Source organism: Drosophila subpulchrella, chromosome 3L, assembly GCF_014743375.2.
Source record: "Drosophila subpulchrella strain 33 F10 #4 breed RU33 chromosome 3L, RU_Dsub_v1.1 Primary Assembly, whole genome shotgun sequence".
Taxonomy (NCBI): domain Eukaryota; kingdom Metazoa; phylum Arthropoda; class Insecta; order Diptera; family Drosophilidae; genus Drosophila; species Drosophila subpulchrella.
Window position 1 is genome coordinate 25,538,516 of NC_050612.1, and position 23,802 is coordinate 25,562,317.

Below are 23,802 nucleotides of genomic sequence, written 5' to 3' on the forward strand. Positions count from 1 at the left end.
GCTTAACTTATTATGCCATTATTTAATTTCATTTTTGTTTAAAATCATGTTTTAGTTTTCTGTTCTTTTGTTTTTCTTTTTTTTTTTCGTTTAATATGCGGTTGCTGATCTCTGTTGTTGCTGCTGATTCTGCCGATTTCACTGCCGATCTTAACCTGATCGAGGGGACAACGGATATTAGTCCCCAAGAACCTCATCTATATCCTCCCTGTACGTGGCACATTGTGAACAAAGTGATTTTTAATTTGCTGCTAAAGTTGTTCGCATTTTTGTTGCATATACATATTGCGGGTTGAGTGTGTGAGTGGGGGTGTTCAATGTGTGTGTGTGTGTGTGTGTGTGTGGGAAAGGTGTGTATGGGTGTTTGTTAAAAACTTATGTAATTTGGTGTGTATGTTGAAAGCAACAATTTGCCTTTTGTCGTCTGTTAATAAATGTTGCACTTGCTGTTGTCGTTTTTAAGGATGTTGCCATTGTTGATGGTATTGTTGTTGGTGGCCGCATGGTTATGTTCTTTTCGGTTCGAGGGTCCTTATATATAATTGAATTTCTTTTGCCACCAATATGCGTGCCTGTCTGTCTGTTTGCTCATCGAATGCTTAACATTATTGAATTTAACTATATGTTATTTGTTGTTCTTGGTTATATAACTATGTATATATATGTATATATATCATTTTGGGTTTTATTCTCATATATGTATATACGGGCATATTTGCTGTTCTCAGAAAGGTTCGTCGGCCTTCATATTTTTGGGTCTGTCCTCCCTTTAATATATATCTTTTTGTATATACTTGGGATTTTGTTGTCTTTTGTTTTATGCGTTTTCTCGTAGTAAATATACAAATTCGTTACCGGATTTCTTTATAGAAATGAAAAACTGTTTATTAAATTCTCGTTATGCTTCTATTTATGTGTATGTGTCTCCCGCCATCTGGCTGTTAATTATTATGTTCTTTTACCTTGTATAGTTTGCTGTAAGTGTAGTACTGTACCAGTTTATGTTATGTTTATGCTTATGTACACACATTGGCAATCTCGCATCCCCATTTTCGCATCCAACATTCATCATCAACCCATCCCCAATGTGTCCGATTTCAAATCACCCGAACCCATCGCATCCACTCCATTCCATCTGGATTCATTTGTGTTAAAGTATTCGCACTGAAAGTTGCCAAAGCTCTCGGCTCGGCGACTTCGTAGACAGTATGTATGTTTAATTGATTCTCGTCCTGCGCTCCTTAATTACTTTACTTACATAGTTAGAATACTTACAAACTGGACGCCCTGCTATGGCGCATTTTATAAATGTATCTTCATCTTCATCTTCATTTTCATATTCATTTTCATCGTCTTGTTGTCTGTCTTGTAGTTGCATATTCATCTGCCGCCTGGTTTTGTCTCTAAAGATTCCTTTGACTTTTATGTGTATAAAGTATTAAAATGATTTCATCTTGCTTGGTTACGCATTTCTTGTAAATACAATTTTAACGCCACTCACGCCGTTCGTCTTGCCTCAATTATGTATTATTTGTTTTTGGTTTTCCTCATTTTCTTGTATATATTAATATATAATTTTCCATATAGTATAGTGTAAAATATATAAGAGATATTGTCAATATAGTAAAGGTGTTTTGTCAGCAGGAGTTCTGCCACTTCCGACTGACACATTCCTGGGGGGAATTTCTTACTTATAGCAAAAATAGTCAAGTGATCGTTCGTATGAAGGTTCTTTTGTATGTGATCTCCATCGTATATATGCGTGTGCCAGTGTCTGTGTCTGTGGCTGAGTGTGTATTGGTGTGTGTGTCTGTGAGTGTGTGTGGTTTATGTGAGTGACGTGAGGTGTATGTACACATGTCTATAAAAAAGAACCAAGGATAGAAATGTCTCGTGTGAGTTAAAGGATTGCTATCGTATAAAAGCACGTCAAAGTGTAGAAGGCCCACAAGTCGTAAGTCCTGCCAGGCGCCCTTTTGCGCCGCTCTCCGCGCTTCTCAAAAAGGCCAGCTGGTCGGCTTGTCTTACTCATCTGTGTGGTTATTGTTGTTCTGGGTTTTGGTAAACAGAAATTTTCTTCGTTCGTTAGCGCTAGATATTAGTTAAATTGTATTTCATTATCGTAATCGTTATCGTAATTGTAATCGTATTTGTTGATGTTGTTGCTATACTCATACACATAATAAGAACTGATATGTTTGTAAGTCAATAATAAGAGAAAAACGGAAAGCAATTCGTATATGTAACTACGTAACTCCGCCTACACCCAATCTTCATCATCATCTTCGTCGTCTTCTGGTGTTTCGCCAATTTAAAACTATTTTACATTACACTTTATGTCTTTTCGTTTATATATTTAACTTTTGGCTTCCTACCCGGCTTCGACCACCAATTGACTTTTTGACCGAAAGTTGCGTATAGCTTAAAGTATGGGGTACATTATTTTTAAAAAATCGTTACGGCATACTTTTTATACACTCACTTCTCCGTTCTCGATATAAAAAAGAGAGCCCATCTGTCGAATTCTATAAATTGTTCTCCTTGTTCGTGTTATTCATATTTTGTTCAATTTAAAGCTTTTGCGCCTGCGCCGTCAAGCTCTCGCGATCTCATCCTGTATTCCCTTCGCTATGACGGCGCATCAGTAAAAAAATAATGAAAAATGTTTGTTTTTTGTTATGTCTTTGTTTGTTCGCTTTTTTTTTTTGGTTTTTAAAAAATGTTTTTTTGTAGCTTGTTGTTGTCTTTATGTCTCTGTGCCTGGTTGGTGTTGGAAATTCTCTAATTGACTGAAATTGATTTTGTTTACAAGGACGCATTGCTTGTTGTTACGGTATTCTTTAAGCTGAAGTTGATCCGGTATACCAATAGTTATATATGTCTCTGATCGGCTATAGCTTCCGCATAAGGTTCTTATAGAATACATAGAGCACTACAAAACACAAACAGAAAGCCTAGAGTCGATCGTTAGCGGGGAAATGCTGGGGAAACTTCTAGGAAAGACTCAACATTACACCTAAAGCTGCATCGACTTACAACGTACTATAAACGTAACGTGGGACCTGGGATCCCGAGACTATCTAGGGCACCCCCATCCCTCGTCCACCTACACCACAAATAATACGAGTCCAAACGATTGCCGGCCCACTGATCGTGGATCGGGGCTCTAGTTAAAGAAGTGTAGCAACACAGGCTTAGCTGCCTGCGAAATGATTTCTCCAGACTCAAGCTAATCGCTTTCTTTAATATATATATCTGGTATGCATGTATATATTTACGTGTAGGTGTATATATCTTTATGTATATTTATATATTGGTGTATATTTTATGTATTCCTTTTGTGGTTTTTTTTTCAATTATATTCTGCCTCCGCCACGCTGGTTGTTGTTTTGAATTATTGCTTTTAGAACATGTCTTAAAAATATATTTATTTATATATTTATATATGCCTTAGAAGTAGGTTTAATATATATATATATATATTATGCAAATATAACATGTTTGCCGTTGCTGCCCTTCGCTAGCTTTCCCGTTTAAAAATATCCGCCCCGCGGGGCAGAAGCTGCATCTGGAATTCTCCCCAATGACCTGTGACCTTCTAAAGTAATCCACACCTGGCAAAGGTCCTCTTCCAAACTCCCGTGGTCTGATCTTTGTCTATCTAAAATTGAAGATTTCTGTCTTTTCGCTTCCTTAATTTGTTACCTTCTGTATTTTGTTTTTGATTATTTATAAGTGTGATGCACATGGCAAAGTCGCAAGACGCGATCTTTGGAAAATCTGAAATGATCGGTGTGTGTGTGTGGGGGGCTCAACACTTTAAGGATTAAATGTACTTTATGTTACACTGCAACTATTTCTTGTCCGTCCTTAAACTTCGTATATGGTTTTTGTCCGGATCTTTTGGTTTCGGTTCCCGCGATTTCCCTCTACTATATAGGTAATGTGTAAGTTTATTGGTCCGAGACTCGACAAAAGTCCTGGAGAGCGTTGGTTTGACAATTTGGCAAAAAAGTTATGAAAGGAACATTTTCACTGTTTCGGCATTTGCTTTGTTTTTCCACTGGCTTTTCCTGTCTCTGTCTCTGCTTTTGTTTTTGTTTAAGTTTTTTTTTTTGTATCTGGTTTTTACGTCGCCTAATGCAAAAAATCTCAGACAGAGAAAAAGCGCAACGTATTGTTGTTCTGTCAATTATAGAATATTTCCTTCTCTCTGCTATTATTTTTTTGGGTTTTTGTGTTGCTCGCAATTTTCCCCCACTTGCTGTGTGTAACAAATGTCGTTTACTTATCTAGCTGATAGGTTTTGTTTGGTTTTGCTTTTCCAATAATTTAATACTCCATATAGTTGTATATAAATATATTTTTCTATTACGCCCCCGATTGCATCGTCGTCGTTATCGTCATAATCCTCAAATATGCCTAGTACATCCATCGTCCGGGCGATTTGCCGGACGGAGCGACTAGAAAAAAATTAATTGCACATTGCGTGGCCTGCATTTCAACTCGACATCATGATTTCCATAACCATATTCGCATTTCCAATTTTCCACTACCATTTTATGTGGCTCATCGCTCATCTGTGATCCTTTTTACACGCTTGTTTACAGATATATTTAGTTAAGTGTTCAAACATTTGCGATTTTGCGCGTTTGTTTTATAAATATTTTATTTACTTAATCGTACTATATGTTGTATGTATAATAGTTCATTGTTATATTTGCATATGCTCTTACCAACTAATTTGTTTAAGTGTTTCTTTTTGATTTATCCGTAAGATCTGTGTCCTGTCTGTGTGTGTGTGTGTGTGTCTGTGAGTGTTTGTATATGTGTGTGTGCTGTGTTGTATCTGAAAAATTGTGTGTTTCTTACATATTTAGGGAGTTGCTTTCTGCAGTTTTCATTGTTTTGGATTCTCCATTGTTTTAGCAAATAAATTGATTTATGCCTCGAGCTACGGAAATTCACTCTCTCACTTCGCTTTCATTGTCATATTTAATGCTTTAACATATTTGTCTAACTATCCACTGTTTAATTAGCATTATTTACCATTTTGCTTTCAATGTGAACACAAAAGTTATAGGTTTTCTTTTTTTTGCCTCTACGTTCCCCTGATTCGATTGAAATAATGAGAAAGAGAACCTCAACATAGTTAATAACAAATTGCCTTCGACTTTTGCTCACATTCGCTTTTGTTTCTTTGTTGTTTACTTTGGCCAATAAAGGATTTGTTGTACTTTAAAATAAATTCATAAATATAATTGTAAGCACAATTTTGATTTGATTCACCCCCAACCCAGTCGAGAAATGAAAACTAAGCCCAACCGATACCGATTAACGTTTTCAAGCTCCTCTGCACGCCAGTGTTGCTAAATCGATAATTATCGTTGAAAGTACAATAACTTGTGGTTGGATTTCGCGTTTTGATTCAAGTAATTCCCTTTGTATATATTGCAGTTTAATTTACGTGTATAAGAGTGTATATTCTTGTATATATATGTATATATATATATATATATATATCGATTTTAACTTTAAAAGTTACAACTTAGATACGTTAAGAATAGCAATAATAATGGTAATAATAATTTGCCTTTAATAATACGCAATTAAATAATAACATTTTCGCTATTATTGCAACATTTTTGCTTTATCTGATTTGTTTTTTTTTTTTTCAACTCTATCGTTTTATTAGTAACCCCCTCGATTTTTTTGTGATTTCCTTTTTTTGTTTTTTGTGTTTTTTGCCTTCGTTTGTTGGTTTCTCATTACTTAAAAGTGGTTACGCCCCTTTTGGCCTGGTTGTCATCCGTGGGCGGTGGGCGGCGAGTGGGCGTGAGGCCTCCGGATTTTTTGCTGTGTGAGCAGGGCCACGCCCACCGGGCCACAGCCGCCCACCGCGATGGCACTCCACTCCAGTTGGACGCGCAGTTTCCGTTTAATTTGCATTTTAAACGATTTTTGCTGCACACGTTGCATCTTTCGGGGCCGAGCGTTGTTCTTGCCGCTGTTGTTGTAGTGGTTGTTAAATTAAAATTAATTTTTTTGTTTGTGTTCGCTCGTAGTTCGTCCTCATCGTTTTTTTTTCCACATTTTTACTTTTTTCATATTCATTTTTTTTTCTTTTTTGCCATGCGTTAATATGTACGTATTTGTAATATACGTTAATTAATTAATTATAATATGTGTGTTTGGTTTATTGTTTGTTGCTCTTGCAGTTGTCTCGGTTTTTCTTGCTTAACGGATTTCATTTTTGCCATTTGTGGGGGATACACAAATATGTAATATGTACTTTATTTGATTTATATTTATATATATGCAGGTATATATATATATATAATTTTAAATTATTTTTTCTTCTTTTTTTTGCGCTCTGCGGTTGCAGCACTGCAGTTTGTAAGTGTGTGTGACTGTGTGTGAGTGTGTGTGTGTCTGTCATTTGTTGCTAAAGTTGCTGTTGCATTTGTTGCTCCTGTTGCTGTTGTTGTTGTTGTTAATAATGCTGTTGTTGTTGCTGCTGCTGCCTTTTGTTGCTGTTGTTGTTGTTGTTGTTCTCATTGCGGTTGTCGGCGCCACCTTTTAATGGTATCCATTTGTAAATGCCGCAGGAATTAGTGGTCCCTGTAAATAAACGTTTCGTGGAGAACAAAACAAGCAAACACCAAAAATTATTCAAATAAAATGCAATTTCTAGTTGCATAACTACGCACACACATACATGTATGTATTTATATAAGTATAGGTATATAAGTATTGATATATAGAAAGTAAACATTAAGAGGTATACATATATATGTACTGAATATAGAGAAAGAAGTGGCAAGTTGTCGGAAGAAGAAAAATCGCATATTTTCAAAATTTTTAAATCGATTGTTAAACGAAAAAAGAGATCTAATTATTTTGAGATACGGCAGGCGAGGTTTGATAAGGAGAAACAATCTGGATTTTTATTTTAAACGATACTTTACTTTATAATAAAATACAAAACTGTTCATAAAGTCAAATCACCTTTTTTCCCTCATCCCCAAATTGAAATTTATTGAATAACAAATCACAGGTTAGATAAACATTTTTTTTTAAATTTCCTGTTTTTTTTATGCCTCCAAACATAAAAACACTAATTTGATTAAAGTGCATTTTTCCAGAGAATTCCACTGATTGTCAGTCCTTTATCAAACCTCGCCGACAGCCATGGATAATAAATATGCTTCGATATGATTTATTTTAGGTTGCACCGAGGCATGGGAATATTGAAATACTGAAGTATGAATATATTCATATATAATACATATATGGTGTATACAATTTAAATAAATAATAATAGTTTAATTGAAACGGCCTAGAAAACTGTGCTTGTGACGTGCATACATATTTTTACGTTTATTTATTTTTTCTTTTTTTTGTAATATTTTTTTTTTTTTGTTTGACTAGTTGTAGTTAAAAGAATTTGATTGTTAATAATTGAAATCGTTTAGTTGAAAAAAGAAGAGAACACGCTGTAGTTTTGTTGGTGTGCCTACCTTGTGCAACTGCGTTTTTGTTTATACTCTTATTTCTTTTGTTTGCTTTCGTTTAGCTTTTATTTTATTTGTATCTTTTTTTCATATATTTTTTCGATTTAAATATATAATTGGTTTCATTTACTTTTTGCATATCTTTTTTGTTTGTTTTTTTGTTCTCTTGCATTTATATTTTTGGGTTATCAGTCTTTTATATATTAGCCATCGCAAAGTTCAACGAATAAATCTGTACGAAATGAAAGAGAAATACATACAATATATAGAAGGATAACGCAATAGTTTAGCTCTACATCGGCAGTCTCTCCTTATCGCTACGGTATGAGTATGTGTGAGTCGTGTGTGTGTGTGTGTGTGTGTGTGTGAGGGATTCACAATCGAATCGCTAATCTTGAGATTCGAGGTTCTTGTTGGATGTTTCGTATCGCCGGCTTAGACTCTAGCTGTAGGCCCAGGTCCAGAGATCTATTGAGCCGAAGGGCCGGAGATCTCGGAACCCGGGACTCCTGGCCGCAGGACCAAAAGGACGACTCACCGGGCTGTAGTTCAACGGGGCTCGGCTGACGGCGATGGGAAAGCCGGACGGCTGCGGACTGGTGGCCTGCACGTAGCCCACGTTGTCGGCGGCCGCCGAGCTGTACATGTCGATGGTGGGGCCGGGCGAGTTGGTCGACGGGAATCCCTGCCGGGTGGCCGTGTTGGCGGCGGCGGCGTGCGGCGAGGCCGACGGTCCATAGCTGTGGGCGGCCGCGGCAGCCGCCTGATAGTTGTTCATCACTGCAACAGGAAGGGGATAACAAAAATATGGCATCAGTAAAAAGTTAAGCCACTGAGAATTTTGCAAATATTTAAACTTATACTTTAAAAAAAAAGAAGATCTTTCTTAGCCCTCCAAGGTTTCTTTAAAAATGAACTAACTCTTGTAGAAGCACGGGGTTATCTATAATTGGAGTCGTATTTCATGTAAAAAACTATTTTTGTAATACTAGTATTAGTAATAAATATAATATAATAAATATTATTTACTCTGAATCTTTATCAAATTATCAAACTTTTTACAAACAATTTGTGACCAGTTGAGAAACGTGGGTAAACAAATGCTTAGGAAATGATATCACATATAATCCGAGTTCTACTAATTATACTTCAATAATGTTTACTAAGTAAAAACTCGTATTTACTACTTTCGAGGCAAAAAGACAATTCTTAAATAAATAATTTCTTAAATTTGGGCAACAGTACGTATAATCTATATATTTTAGTACAACGTAGGATAGAAATAAAGTGACAAGTGTCTTGAAATCAGTTCCACTTTAATACGACATAACATTTTATATATAACAACAGCTATAAGTAATATTGGCTGAACTGAACTATGTGTATAATATTTAACGAAATCAAATAAAGTATTTGTCTTATTTCTAGGAAGTCCTAAGAACCAATTAAAACTAATCGATCAGAAATGTGAGCCAATCAAGTATGATATTTACTTTCTCCCATATTTCATTCCTAAATGATTGACGGACATTTGTTTGTCCAGCGCCCAAAGTATTTGACACTAGTAAATAGTCACAGAAGATGGCTTTGACTAAACAGGTTCGGACTTCTATTTAAATTAACTATCTCTTCCACTTGAACTTTGGACCCCCAAACCCACCAAACATTTCGCAATGGGGTCACTCACCTGACAGCGCCTGGGTCAGCAGCGGTGTATTGTTGTTGGGGGTCAGCTGCCCGTTGGTTAGATCAACTGTAAGTGGCAAAAGAGGGCGAGAGGCGTGTCATTAGTGGGGGCGTGGTGGCTAACGGTGGATCGTAACTAGGCGAGTAAAAGTCGGGCACCCATCATAAAGAAGGTGCCCGCGACACAAGAGTATACGAAAGTAATCAAGGCTGAGCTCTAGGGGGGTATAGTATGTATGCACGATGGGGAGTTGGGGATCGGGTATATATAGTGGGCATATATATATATTTATAGTGGGCATGGAGTGAGAGAGAGTATTCGAGTATGCGATTGTAATACATGTGGCCATATAGCCATGTAGCTATAGCTCTGTTATATCGGTGTGCCGAGGAAGCAAACAATCAAAAGCGAAAGTAAACAACTCTAACTAGTCCCAGAACAACTACGATGCCAAATGCAAACACAAAAGACGAACCAAAGAGCGAAAGGAAGTACCTACATATATATAAAGTATAAATGGATGTCTGGGGGGATGGGTGGATGGGGGTTTTCTGGGAGGAAGCGCTAACTGGAACGCAGGTTATGAAAACACAAAGTGCTCGGTTATTAAACGAGCTTTGGTGGGGGGAGGATGTTGACGCTACAGTGACAAAACAAAGCCAAAGCCAAAAACTAAACCAAACCAAACCAAACCAATCCGAACCCATCCAAACTCAGTTACTACGCTTGGTTTGCCCAGTGATGTGCACTTTCCTTTGGGCGCTCCTGTTCGGATTTTTCCACCCCCTACCCTCCAGTTTTTCCCCTTTTTCGCCCCGTTATCATTGTTATCGTTCTTTTTTTACCCCCATTTTTTTGTGTTTTGTGGCTGCTCTGCCTTGTTATGGTCACAGCTGCAACAGCAAGTAAAAATACGCCAGCACCAATATTGAAATGACAACAGAATGCGAATGTGAATGAAGGCAAGCGAAAAAATGGGTTGTAACGGGTTATGGTTGGGTTCGGAATAGGGATATAGTGGGAATATCTGGTGTTCAGAGGGGGTTCGAGGGGGCTTGAGGGGGCTTGAGGGGGAGGAAACGTAGCAGTTGCATTTCCTGCGGAAACACAAAAATTGATGTAACGTAACGTGACGTAACGTAACGAGGCATGTCCCTGGCAGTCCTTCGCTTATGGCACCCCCTATAAACCCACTTCCTATCGACCCACAACCCTTTAGCACCCACCCCAAAACTCAACCCCACGACCTTCGCCATCGCCGTTGTGCGTTTTATGGCGCCAATCAACTTTGGCTTACGTTTAGTTTACGTTTTTGTGCGAAATCTCGGTGCGCCATGTTGTTTTCATTAGTGTTGAGTCTGGGAACTCTGATACAAAGAAGCGCCCGAAAAACCCGGATCCCAATCCGAACCGAAATAAAGAGCCAGTAAAAGCAGCAACAGCAGCAGCAGCAGCAGTTGCAATAGCAATCGCAATCGCCATAGCAGTTGCCTTTTGTAAATAAATAACTTATTTAGCCGGGGATTCTTTCTTTTTTCGGGCTGCCATTGCATGAAATGCGTTTCCGCTGGGAGAAAGGGGTAGGGCTGTGGGTTTGTGGGAAAATTACAATTGTCAGTCTTGCGGTTGCGGAAAAACAACTGTTACCAGCTGTCGACCTGGCAACCCTGTTACGGCCACAATAAAAGGTTGAATTGAGACATTTCCACAAACAAAATCGGTCAACAGAAGACGTTTACATGATCACTACACTGTTTCGAGATAAAGTTTTCTTCAGGGAGCGGGTTTGTATTAAAACTAGGGTATACATAAAAATAGATACTTATATGTGTGTGTGTGGGGGGGGGGGGTTATACATGTTTTATGGTTACAGCTGTTCGCTACTAATGAATGTGTTATGTGATACATTTTTCGGTAAATTAAATGCTATTTCGAGCTACATTTTCGTCCGACGCTTGAGCTAATTTGGTATTGTTAGTTTTTGATGTGTGTGTGTTAAATGTTTCATAAAACAAAGTTTCTCAAACGGAAGAGCACTACACAGGAATATATATATATATGTTCGTCAACTACGACTGGCGCCCAACGTGGGGCGTTCAGTTTACAATTTTGTGTGTTTTTATTGCGCTCTTTGCTAAAACTTTTTCTATCATCTAGCAGTTTACATACAGTTAATAATCGTAAAATGTGAAAATTTATTCGGATATGGAGCCAAAAAACGGTTATAGGTTCAATATAAAGATGAATATACGTATATAAAAAGAGTATAATGCTTGTACGAATATGCATTGGAACAATAAGACGACCATTAGCTGACCTTGTTGACTGAAGGAGTGTTCTTTCTCGCAGTTCTTTTCTGGCTCCTGCCGAAGCTTCTTCCGTTGTTGCCGCAATGTCCTTGCCAAGTTGCTGTCAGAATATTACGCATACGCCCCGATGGCCACTTTGTCACTCACTTGGCCCCTTCGATTCCACTCCACTCCCCTACGAATTGCTAATAATCGCGGGCTTGGAAATGGTAGCCAATGCCTGAGGCCCCAAAAGGATAGACTTTTGCTTGGGTTTTTTTTGGTTTCGGCTTTGCATCCGTATTTATTTTATTTTCACTTTATTTATCTTAGTTTTGTGCATTTATTTAGTTAATAACTTTTCGATTTCGATTTCGTTTTCCATTTCGATTTCGGTTCTGCGCAAGCAAATGGTATTCTTGTTCTCGTTTGAAGCGTTTTCTTATAAATCACAGTATATACGTGTAAAATACATATTGGAATATGCGTTTGGGTGTGTGTGTGTGTCTATGTGTGTGTCTTCGTGTCTGTGTTTTTGCTATATAGGTTTTTGTAAATAACTCGCAAGCGTTTGGTAATTGTCAATTTAAATAGTTGCAAAATACCTCGAAGCGGTTCCCGGGCATCCGGATGCCACAGAGTTGCGATAATTGCATTCAATTAACTAAGTAACAGCTTATCCATCTATATAGAGTTATTGACCGATCTGTGTGTGTTTAAATAGCTAGGAGTGTGTGTTTTTGGGTGAGACTTACATGGAGAGGACATAGAAAAATTGAATTTTTCATCAACATAAGAGAGATTTTTGGTTTTTCATTAAGTTTTTTGTTTTTTTTTTGGCGCTGCTAAGTTGCTCTTCGAAAATGGATGGACATTAATATTGTATTTTTCGTTATTGTACAAATCAAATCGATTCACGCTTCACGTATAAAATGAATACTCAACTTAGTTTGTAAACGTCGTATATTAAATATGTATATATAAATATTCATGTATATAAGGTATAGTATATAGGTATGTATATAGTAATGTCTATATGTACTTTAAATAGAAATGTCGAAAAATTTCGCTCGTATTTTTCATTTTTCGTTAGCCATTTTGGAATTCTTGCGATGCACCGATGAAGGAAGGAATTTATATAGTTTTGAATGCTTCAAGGCTTCAATTCGTATGTGGGCCAAATGCGGTTTGCGAATACATATGAAACGGAATAACACATCTACGGATAATGGGCAAATCTACTAATTAATGAACTTTAGCTATGGCAAAAATCTCTGCACGTTTGCTAATTATCTAAAAACTCATGGGACCACCGACAACAACGGAAGCAAAAACAAAACGCAAACAAAAACGGACTGGGAAATGGACATGGATATGGTAAGCGCTGTGGAAAATGGAAAAATTGCATACATAATTTGCAGCAAATTAATTAAAGGATAATAATGGCACTACATGTGACAGGCCTGCTAAAATTTGTTGTTATCTAAATGTTTTTCCATGTGCACTCTCGCCGTGGTTGTGTGTGTGTGTGTGTGTGTGGGAGGTAGCAACTAATTTATGCATATAGGGACTACAAATGAAATTTGCATTTAAATGCTACGGTAAAATAGTTTTATAAATAATAGATATGCGTCCCCGAAACGGGACACAAATGGTCACAGGTCAGGGTGTAAAAAAGCGAGACATTCTAAATATTTATTTTCGAGTGGGTGAGCGGGTGAGCAGGAGCGCATGAAGATCGAGTATAGTTCGCTATAAAGTTTCGTTATACAAGTACTGTGTCACATTTCTAATAAGGGGTTCTAGAGACAAATACTTAAGTGTACGCATGTCTGTGAGTATTTGAGTGATTATGCTGGCCTAGATCTAAACGATTCTAAGTACTCGATTACATCCGATTACGGAACTGCACTAGGATTGGTTAGTACGGGTGCTAGCTGCTCTATAGATACGATATAATAGGTTTTTATAACTTGGGGATGCCTCTAGTCACTACGGATACTGCTGCGGTAATTGGTTAACTGCTCCAACAATATAAGGGGTATACTTTTTGGGGAGAGTCTAGTACGTAAGTTTCGTATGTGTGGTTGCTTGTGTGTCAGCTATAAAGACTGCACCTCTAAGAGTGTATTTGCGTGTGTGTGTGTGTGTGTCGAAGATACATTTTCTATGTAGTTCTTTTCAAATCTCTCGTTAGTTCTTTGCATGTTTGCTCCACCTTCGAGTATTTCCGTGGATTTAACAGTGGTTTTTACTTTGGTTGTTGCAGTGGTTATACCATTTACCGTAGTTACAAGCTAAACTAACGCTCTGGGTTGCATATCTCTTCCAGCTGCTGTTGGCATTGGAGTTGTAATGGCTGTACCTACTTGTCACCGTTCAAATGATATAGTTACTTGACACAGAAAAGAGGGCGGCAATGTAAACGGAACTCTGCATCTCACATTCTCATTCTCATTAGCATTCTCATTCTCAATCTCAGACTTGTGCGATTCGATTCGATTCGATTTGGTTTAAGTTCTCGTTTAGAAATTTATGTTGCCCAGAAACTGCGATTTGATGGCCGCGGTTCGAGCCGTGAGCGCCGTGGCCAGCGGCAGGGTCAACGCCTGTTGGTGGTACGCCGACTGGGCGTGGCCAGGGGCGCCACCGGAGGGGGCGACACCCGCCGCCGCAACAGCAGAGGCGGCGCCAGCGGGGGCAGCTCTGCTGCGGCCCGGGGCAGCGCTACAAGCGGTACCATAACTTCTACCGATGCCGCAAATTGTCAAGCCTACAAAATCATACGAGATACAAGATAGATGAAGAGAGATAGACAGAGAGAGGGGGCAAACAGAAAGGTACAGTCTGCACAAAATCCTGGAGCTGTAAAACTATCGATAAGTAAATAACTATACTATAAAACCTGAAACATTCTGAAAAAACTAAAAATCTCGGTAGAATATATATCTATTTCAATTGATGCACGAAAGTTAGTTACACCTTTTTCGATAAGAAATAAATATCGATAATAAAAAGACCAGTTTTCTAATTTTGGGAGACTTATTCCAGATTTAGAACTTGGTATACGAGAATATTATTTTGTTAAACAAATCGGAACTCGTTTTACCATGTATTGATAAAATATACCTACTGAAGAACGATTTTTTTATGTAAACGAATTATTAAGTTCTATTACATTTCTTTTAATTTATCGCACATTTTTTCTGATACCGTTTGGTTGCGTTATAAAAAAATTATTTCATCTAAAAATATATTTAAAATCAACCAGAGTATAATGGAAATGAAAAAATCGATTATTTCGATATCCCTATCGATAGTTTTACAGTTCTAGCTCGGGCAGAGGGTTTTCGAGGACATGGGATCAGTTCATATCAGCTAGAAGCCCTAGTAGCCAGTGTTGGGTCAGTGTGTTCAGTGGTGGGCAAATGATAAACTCAAGGCCAAGCAGCGTCAATGACATATATTTGCAGGATGCGCAGGACTCAATTCTATGGGGTACTAGATGTCAAATGTAGTGGCTTATGCTGTGAGAGTAATCGATTGTTTCCGATCCTCGGCTATTTGTGCATTGATATGACGAACGCTTTGGTATTTTTCTTTTTCTTTGGAAAACAGTGATTTATTTCAATAATGATCATGATCTCTGAGTAATACTCGATAGATAGTCTTGGGGCTGGGATCGTCCTAGGCCATGTAGTCGCCAATCAGTATCCGATTCTCCGGCACTACGCCCATCACACCCGCTGCAAAAGCAAACACAAAGACAGAAGAGAAATAATAAAGAGTAAAGCAAGCGAAACGGAAAGAAACATATATGTTTGATTGTATCTGATGATGAAAGAGACACGAATCGGGCAAACACATTAAAGGCTAACGAATCGTCACAAGTTCTAGTTGAGTTAGTAATGCTAATGGTTGTTATCGGAGTGACTCGAGGCCTTTCGTCATATCAAGTGGCACAGACGGTTCGGTTCGGTGGGGTTTCGGTTTCAATGGATAATGTGGGGTTTTAGTAGTCACTGGGGTTGCTTCACACTCTCACTCACATACAAATAATGAACAGGGGGGCCGAGTATGTACGAGTATGTGTGCAGGTTCAGGCTTGTGTGGGTGTGCTGATGGTTGTCATTGTGTCTATGTGGGTGTGAGCCGCACTTACCAGTTGGATAGGGCAGTCCAAAACTGGGATAGCCCGAATATCCGCGACCAGCGGCATAGGCAGCATAGGCAGCTGCCGGAAAACCTGTTCCAAGAAATATACAAAATATATTAGCTATTGGATCATATCGTATATATCATTTGTAATTCTCACCTTCGGGCAATGTCCCCAGTCCCCACATGATGTTATCTAAGGGAGTCGCATGGAAAACAAGAGAGAGCACAGAAAAGAAAGGCATAAAAACAGATAATTACTGACACTCACACGATTATATCATAGCTAATGAATTCAAACAAAAGATTATCGAGATTATATCAGGACTAATTGTTATAGAGTGTAAATATGAGCGACTGCTTTACTATTCGTAATCGGTAAGTGTACTTAGAGTTCTAGTTAAGTAGTGTGAGTGGCAACTAAGGAACTGCCGCTATATGTAGATACTAGTTATATATGTTTCGAGTTCTAAGAAATGTTCTGCGACTGCACTCGATTCTTTTTTAAGTGCATAACTAGTGGGGGCGAATAAATTCAGCCCCATTTTTGTTATTTTCTGCATTAACAGCCTTGATTTGAGCTATGTTTATATAGAGTTATATGTAGAGTTACATTTGTTCGATATACCGTAGATATGACACAATTCTAAACACTTATTAGATATGTACGTAGTTATAATCTAAGACATTTAGTATCTATGCTAAGAGTATAAATTTGAATAATTCGTCTAATTATAAAATGTTTTAGAGTTAATCTTTGAGTGGGGGCAATTCTAAGGCCTGCCGTTGTGCATTTCTACAAAAATGCTCCATATCTCCAGGCCATTGCCCCGCACCGCAACTAATGAGTTAGGAAAACTTAGGAAAAGCATAATTGAAATCGGAACTCAATACACAGAAAACTATAAATATGTGGGCTAGATAAACACTACAAATCAAGGGGGGCATATAGGAAGGTTGACAGCTATTAGATGTTAATCAAGAAATTTGTTTAAATTTTGCTTCGGCCTGGGGCCAGTTCCGTTCCGCTTTCTCAGCACTTTCCCCATCACTTTCTCGTTCATCTTGGGCATCGAAGGACTGCTGACGGCTCGTTTCCTGTACATATATCATCATCCTTCAACTGTTGCAGCTTAGGCTAATGTTACACTGGATTTAACTAGAGTTGAATTTGAGTTTGATTCGAATTTGAATTTGAATTTGAGCGCTTAATGCGCTTATCGTAATGCAATAGATGTGTGTATGTGGTTATTTATGCATGTATAATAAATAGCTAGTTTCGAGTTTAGTCAAATATTAATGGCTATGGGCAAACAATATGTGTTTGTATATGAGTACTCGAACTGGGAGCTGGGGGAGTTGGCCATCAGCTGTCTGGGCCGTAATTTGCCAGGGCCCTGTAATTGGACCGAATGCATTGCCATTGCACACATCCATTATCCATGATCCATTTCGGAAAATTACACTCCGACAGCTGTCCGGCCGCTTCGATGGCATCTGCCCAGTCCGGTCATCAATTTTTCAAAACTATAGTAAACTTCGTTACACACATCGCATTTCTAATACTGGCTCGGCCTCCTTCGGCTGGTTTACTTAATCCAACTTAATCGCTAATTCGATACATTTGCTAGGTTTGAATTCGATTCGCTTTTTTGGCCACGGATCTAGGTTAATACGCCTTTAAACAGCTATTGATATGAGTTTACGTATAAGTTGTAAGAAAATGTTCGATATACAAGAGAATCCGTTTTAAAACATAAATGGAGTGTGTTTCCTATGGAGCTGATGACTTTTTTTTTGTTATTTAATTTGAAACATTGTTCGTATATTGTTACATTCTTAAGTTCTAGAAAAAGTCGCCAGGTGTCTAAGACATATTACGATCGCCGTCTAAGGTCTAAGGTTATCGATGGCCTCGATAAAATCTAAGCAGCTCTCTAGGACCTGCACTTAGCCTAGATATATCTTAAGTAAGTCAAGTTCGCTTAGAGTCTAAGGAAAGAAAACGAATGCGCCGCTATTTGAGTAATTTAGTTAAATAACGCATACGCCGCGTGGCCTAAACGCAGCTTAGACAGTCACAAAATATAAGTTACGATATATATAGTACATGTGGCATAAGTAAGTACATGGCTAATTGTAAGTAAAAGTACACGTAATCCTAGGCCTAGCCGCTTAACATATTTTTTGGACATTGAGACGGAATGAGAGTCATATATATATATAGGTGTAGTTGAGTTCTGAGAGTGTCTTGTGGGTGTGTTTTTGGTAGGATAGGGATTGGCAGAACTATCATCTGATAGTAAAAGTTTGGGAAAGCCCTGAAGTCTTTAGGGATTTCTGTAGTCACATAAATTGATTGAAAATTAAGTTAACTAAAGCCAGAACGAAAAGTTTTACAATTCCTTTTCTCTCTGTTAACTATAAAAAAAGTATTTGTGGTCTATTAAAAATTCATAGAAAATGTATATGGTTGCATTGTTAATTGGTATCGACTTTAAAACTATTGCCTCAAATTTAATTATTGGCCTATTAAATGTTAAATAAAATTTGTGAACTGAAACTTATTTCAGTTGATTATTTCTTTGGATATTGCGCATCATTTAATATTTAATTTAATCCGATTACAGGCAGTAGGAGCTTCTATGAGCTTTTCAATGCAATAAAGAAGGGGTTTGAATAGAGCATTTTTACCTTAAAACAAAGTTCTAAGATGTTTTTGAATATAAATACTAGGATTGAATATTCCAGTATAGAAGCCAAATGAATTCCCTGAAATCCCTGACTTCTGAAAGGGCTTTTAAATGCTGGCATAGCTTGAATATCTTTGGATATTGAAGATTTGAAAGGAATATCTGTGCTGAAGTACACTCTTTAGAGGGCTCACTGTGGCCTGGGCGGTCAGATTCCGGGCAGCTGGTACAGTGAGGCCGCTGCTGCCGCCGCGGAATTGGCGCCCGCGCCCATCTCCATGCCGCCCTGCATGGCCAGCAGTTCGCTGAGCGGATAGTGGGCGGCGGCCAGGGCGGCATTCTGGCGCAATTGCACCTGCTGCAGTTGGGCGGCAGCGGCAGCGGCGGGATTATTGGCAGCGGCAGCTTGCAGGGCGCCCAGGGCGGTACTGGTCGGTGCTCGCAGACCGCTGCTCACCGCCGCTGCTGCCAGGAGTCGCTTATAGCCCACAACTGCAGCTGCATCAGCATAAAGGGAATTGGCCAAGGCGGCATTGCTCTGGCCCGCTGCAAAGTGCAGCAAAGAGGGCGTGGCCGGCGGAGCGGGATTGGCGAGCGGTAGAAGACCAGGAGCGGCACCAGCTGCAGCGGCCACCACTTGGGCCAAACTCTGCTGCTGCTGCTGCTGTTGTTGCTGCTGTTGGGCGGCCACAACCTGTTGTTGTTGCTGCTGCTGTTGCTGGTGTTGCTGCTGGGCGGCAACGGCAACTGCTGCCGCCGACAGGTGGGCGGGCAGCGGATAGGGCGTGTAACGCAGCGAGCTCAACAACTGACTGTGCGTGTGTGTGTGCGGGTGGTGGGCGTGGGCGTGGCTGTGGGCGGGTGACTGTGGGTGTGTGTGGTGCAGCTGTTGCTGGTGGTGCTGTTGCTGCTGCTGCTGTTGCTGCTGCTGCTGCTGTTGGTGCTGCTGCTGCTGGTGCTGCTGCAGCACGGACGCGGCAGCGGCTAAACTACTCGGCAGCAAGCCTGCGGCGGCGGCGGTCGTGGCCGCCGTCGAATGGGCGTGGCTGCTGCCCCAGACTACCAACTCACCGTATGCGGAGCGTCCGGCAGCCCGCGTCTTGGCCAGGTTGGCCGGCAGCATCACCTCCTTCGGCTGCGCCTTCTTGCACTCGACCTGAAAGGATAGAACAACGGCTTAAAAATTGCCTCCTACATTTTCCAAAATAATTTTTTTTAATATAAAGTTAGCAACACCTAAGTATGTTCGATTTCTCAATGTCCTGATAAATTTGTTCGATATCTAAAAGGAATTTATTTGACAAAAGCTCTTAGCTAGACTCAAACTTCTAGTTAAAATTTGTCTTAATCATGGTAACAGACTGTGAACCGATAGCTAACAATAACCTTAGCTATACATTAAGAAATGGGCCCTAATCTAAACTGAAAACTGCACATAACCTTCAACAAAACTTCTAAATTGCATAGATGAAAATGAAAGCTCAAGATTCTTATATTTTAATTAAAGTCTTAAAAGTGCTTAAAAATTCTATTACCAAAAAACAAAGAGATCTAGATTTGCATATTGAGCTTTTGACCTTGCACTTGCTTAACAATATTATTTCTATACATTTTCCAGCAAAATGTCAGAGGCACATCTAATCCGCTTTAATAAAATCCCAAATTGATGATCGATTTAGGGCAGTATTTTCCTCTATATGGCGAAATAAAAACTTAAAGCTGGGTGAGGGGATAAGCCTGCTCGGCTGCGATTCAGACCGCCACGCTTCACTTACCATTTTGTTGTTTATCTCGTGGAAATGAATTTCGCAAACTTTGTCTACCACATCTTCGCTTTGAAATGTAACGAAGCCAAAACCTGCAAGAGAAAAGAAGCAAAGTGAGTTGAGTGAGAGTGGGCAAAAAAGTTTAAGGGCTGCAAAAATTGAACGAAATATGCTTTTGTGTGAGCGAGCGGCTAAATAATTTACTCAAGTGTCGAGACCGAGACAGAGGCGGTGCCCCCTTTGGAAACCCCCTTCCGAACCCCTTCCGAACCCCTTCCGAACCCCTTCCAAATCCCTTCCAAGCCCCCTCCATTTCGGGAAAGGAAGGCTGTCCTCCGGCTGACCTCAATATGCATCCCCTGCAGGGCCTCAAGTGGCGGCTGGGCGAGTAATTCAAACACTGGCCGCTCCGAGTTTACATAATAAACTTTTGCCAGCGGACACTGAGCCAGGGCCCCGCCCCCTTTAACCCGCCTCCTTAACCCCCCGACGACCGCCTTGGGATCGGGCATAATAACTTTGTCCTAATGGCCGGCCAGTGGAGCTATTTTTGATATCTTCCAATTGGAGGCTGACGAAGAACTTAAATTCCAGGAATGTCAAGTCATTCGGGGGGTTTTTACGGCCAGAATTGGTAAAGGATTTATTATGGCTTAATTAAATTTCTTCCATTTGTTGCCGCTGCAGTTTGGGCTGGCGAAAGTTTAAGTTGCTTGACTTTCTTTTCACTGATGGGTTTGGCTAGGAATGGGTTCTATGGCCATGCTTTTGGCTCGCTGTCTTAACTTCCTTAAGTGCAAATTTGTTTCATGCAATTATTTCTATTTTATGAAACTTGTTTTTAACCATTCCATTCTAAGGATGCTAAATTGCTATTTATAAGCTTTTAAATACCTAACTTCATCACATTCTATCAAAGTTTACCAAAGCAAACAATAGTTTGGATCGAAAAACGAAGAGGCAATGGCTTAATTATATATTTGATAATTGCTACTTCTTTTAGAACCCGTTCAAGTCACTCCTTGAAAGAGGCCAAAGTAAGTTGCAACTTCCCATCTGATTGGGTTCTATAAAATTCCCTTTCAGGCTTTCGCTATCCTCTTAAGGCCCTGCTCTCTACTCCGATTTCTCCTGCCCACGGATTTCACCACTTCGGTCTTATCGGGGCTTTTCAATTAGCGCAATTGTCTGAGATTTCACATGGCCGAAAAAGAAGGGCTCTGGCTCTCTCTCTGTGCAATTAGCAAGGCCAAGTGCAGACACCTGATGCCCCGGCGCCCGCATTTTGTTTGTGTACGTGTGTTTGCCTTGTCGTGCGGGCGGTGGGCGGTTGGGCGGTTGGGCGGACGGGCGGATGGGGGGGCGTGGCCAAGCTGGGCGTAACTGACAAATTAGTTGAAACAAGTAACAGTAAACACGCAGGCTTATTAGCGACATGTGCCGAGCTGAAGAAGCTCCGAGGTCCTTTTCCTTGAGACAACGTGCGGGCTGCTTCCTTAGCGCCCCGGAGTGTGTTTGTATTTGCTTTAATTATATAAAATTAGCGCACGTTGCAATGTTGCACGTTAGCTACACAGTGAAATATATTTATTTAAATGTTTTAAAGGATTATTATTTAAAAAAATCGAAGTCCCTCTGCAGAGATATACTTAAGGAATATAAAATGTTTGAAGCCTTATTTCGCACACGCTGATTACAAAATATTTGGACTTGGTGATGCTTATTTTGATGGTGCCTCACAAGTCACTTGGGTTTGGAAAACACTTATGTGTCTTAAAGTATGCAACAATATATATTAAGCCCAGAAATACAATAAGTTGTATATTCACTGAATACTTTTAGACACCTTATGTAACACTCAACACTCAAAGTAAAGACATTTCTGAGGTTTCAAAGGTTTTCTAAGGTTTTTGTTTTTAAAGTAACAGAAGGTTCATAAATTCTTTATAACCTAATTGAATAGCCCATTTTCCTCTGTGCCCCTCAAGTTTCATAGGGCTTCTATTCCGCTGCAACTTCATAAATCAGCCGCGGAACAAATGAAGCCGGCCATTTTCGGTTAGCTCTGCGCTCCACACGTAACTCAATCAAAAATGTATCTGCTGGATACAAATGCGCCCGGGTTGCATGAGGAATGAGGCAATGCTCGTTGCCCAGTTAATTTCGTGGCTTGAGGCTTATGCCTCTTGGCCCCGAGGTAAGTCTGAGTTTTGAGCCCGTCCGCCATTGCCATTTTTACCTGTCGAAAATTTCCCGCAGGACGGCGCTGGAGCGATAGGAGCTGACGATGGTCTTGGCAACTGCAAAAATTGCACACTCATGCATGTTATTGCCAAGAAGCGGACACAGATATATGCTCTAGGCGAAAGGTAGAGGGGTTTTTGTAGGGGGCAGCGGCTGGGGGGTAAGAGCCAAAGCCAGCTGCTGTTATGACTGCGCTGCGCCGGCTTGCCAAAAAGAAAAATTACAAAATTTTCAATTTTAATATTAGTGGCGGCTGGCGACGCCAACTGCCAAGCCGGCCCCCAAAAGTTGCCCCGATCCTCTGCACCACCCCAGCCCACCCACACACCCCACTAAAAAGCCACCCAACCACCCACAACGGGCTGCTTAGGCGCACGTTGGGCATGTCCTTGGCTTGCCAAATGAAATTCATAGCATAGTTTCGGTCGCAGCTCGGCTGTTTTGAACTCTATATTTGTACAGCGGAGATTGCCTAAGGGGAACTTTAATAAGGACTTTAAAATTGTTCAGCCCGCTAGAGTATGTCATTATTATAAAATGAAATATACATAAGGTACTTTTTAATATGTCAATAAAAATATTAAAAAAATATTATAAAGTTCCTTTTACATCTAAATTCTAAGCTGTTCTAGCTTCTAGCATATTTCCATTTCTATCAATACAGAGATTTTTTTCAATTTCAATTCGGGTTCTAAATGGTTCCCCCTAGCTTGTCTCCACTGTAGTTGCAATTGCCCTCGCCCGCGTTGTTGTCATTCCCGCTGTTGTTATTGCTTTTCGGGCCTGCCTATATTGTTTTATGGCATATTCATATATCGCTTCCTATATCTTGTTATTTTTTATCCATATGAAACGGTTGTAGTTGTAGTTCTGGGCCAACTGCTGCCGCTCTTGTTAGCTGGAAAAACGCCGGTGCAATTTTCAGTGACCAGGCCGACGGATATACATGTGTGCTGGGTGTTTGTGAGCTTGGGATTCGGGTGAGTTCTGGGCCACCATGTTAGGATGTCTGTCTATTTGTCTATCTGTCTATATGTCCGCTCGTCCATTGGTGTGTGTGTGTGTCGCTGGGCTGCACACATGATTTATGAATGAGTAACAAACTTGCTGCCGTGTAGCTGCCGGAGCAACCAACGACGTCTTTTCCACTTTTCTTTTTATTTTCTTTTTTCCGTTGCCCCTTCTTTATTATAGTTGCCGTGTGTGTGTGTGTGTATGTGTACGTGGCAATTGCCACACACATACAGATGCAGATACATATATAGGGGGCTCTCGGATCGGATCGATAAAATGCAATTACAGGCATATCGCAAGTGCCAGTAGGCAACGGACTCCGACTCCTCATGGCAATAAGGTCGTACATCGTACATCGTCCGACTGTACAAAAAGTCGCCATCGATGTCCTCGTCCCTGCTAAAAACCCATCCTCCACCGAGGGCTCCTGCTACAACTAAT

At 39.9% G+C, this 23,802-nt stretch overlaps 1 protein-coding gene across 9 annotated transcripts in view; it reads right to left on the reverse strand.

The window, feature by feature from the left end:
* Positions 1–31: 31 nt before the first annotated feature.
* LOC119553817 (RNA-binding protein Musashi homolog Rbp6) overlaps positions 32–23,802 on the reverse strand; it is a 185,806-nt gene continuing 162,035 nt past the window's right edge. For 4 of the 9 annotated variants that reach the window (XM_037864440.1, XM_037864439.1, XM_037864438.1 and 1 more), the window contains exons 9-10: positions 20,113–20,195; positions 18,103–19,493 (exon numbers count right to left, since the gene is read on the reverse strand). In XM_037864440.1, coding sequence (XP_037720368.1) covers positions 18,546–19,493; positions 20,113–20,195 — 1,031 coding nt within the window. In that variant the 3' untranslated portion in view covers positions 18,103–18,545. Of the gene's footprint in view, positions 6,622–7,520; positions 7,747–8,052; positions 8,295–9,201; positions 9,268–11,525; positions 14,263–14,340; positions 15,236–15,651; positions 15,736–15,804; positions 15,841–18,102; positions 19,494–20,112; positions 20,196–23,802 lie in introns of those variants that run through there. The other 5 variants (XM_037864442.1, XM_037864445.1, XR_005219785.1 and 2 more) reach the window with 4 other exon arrangements.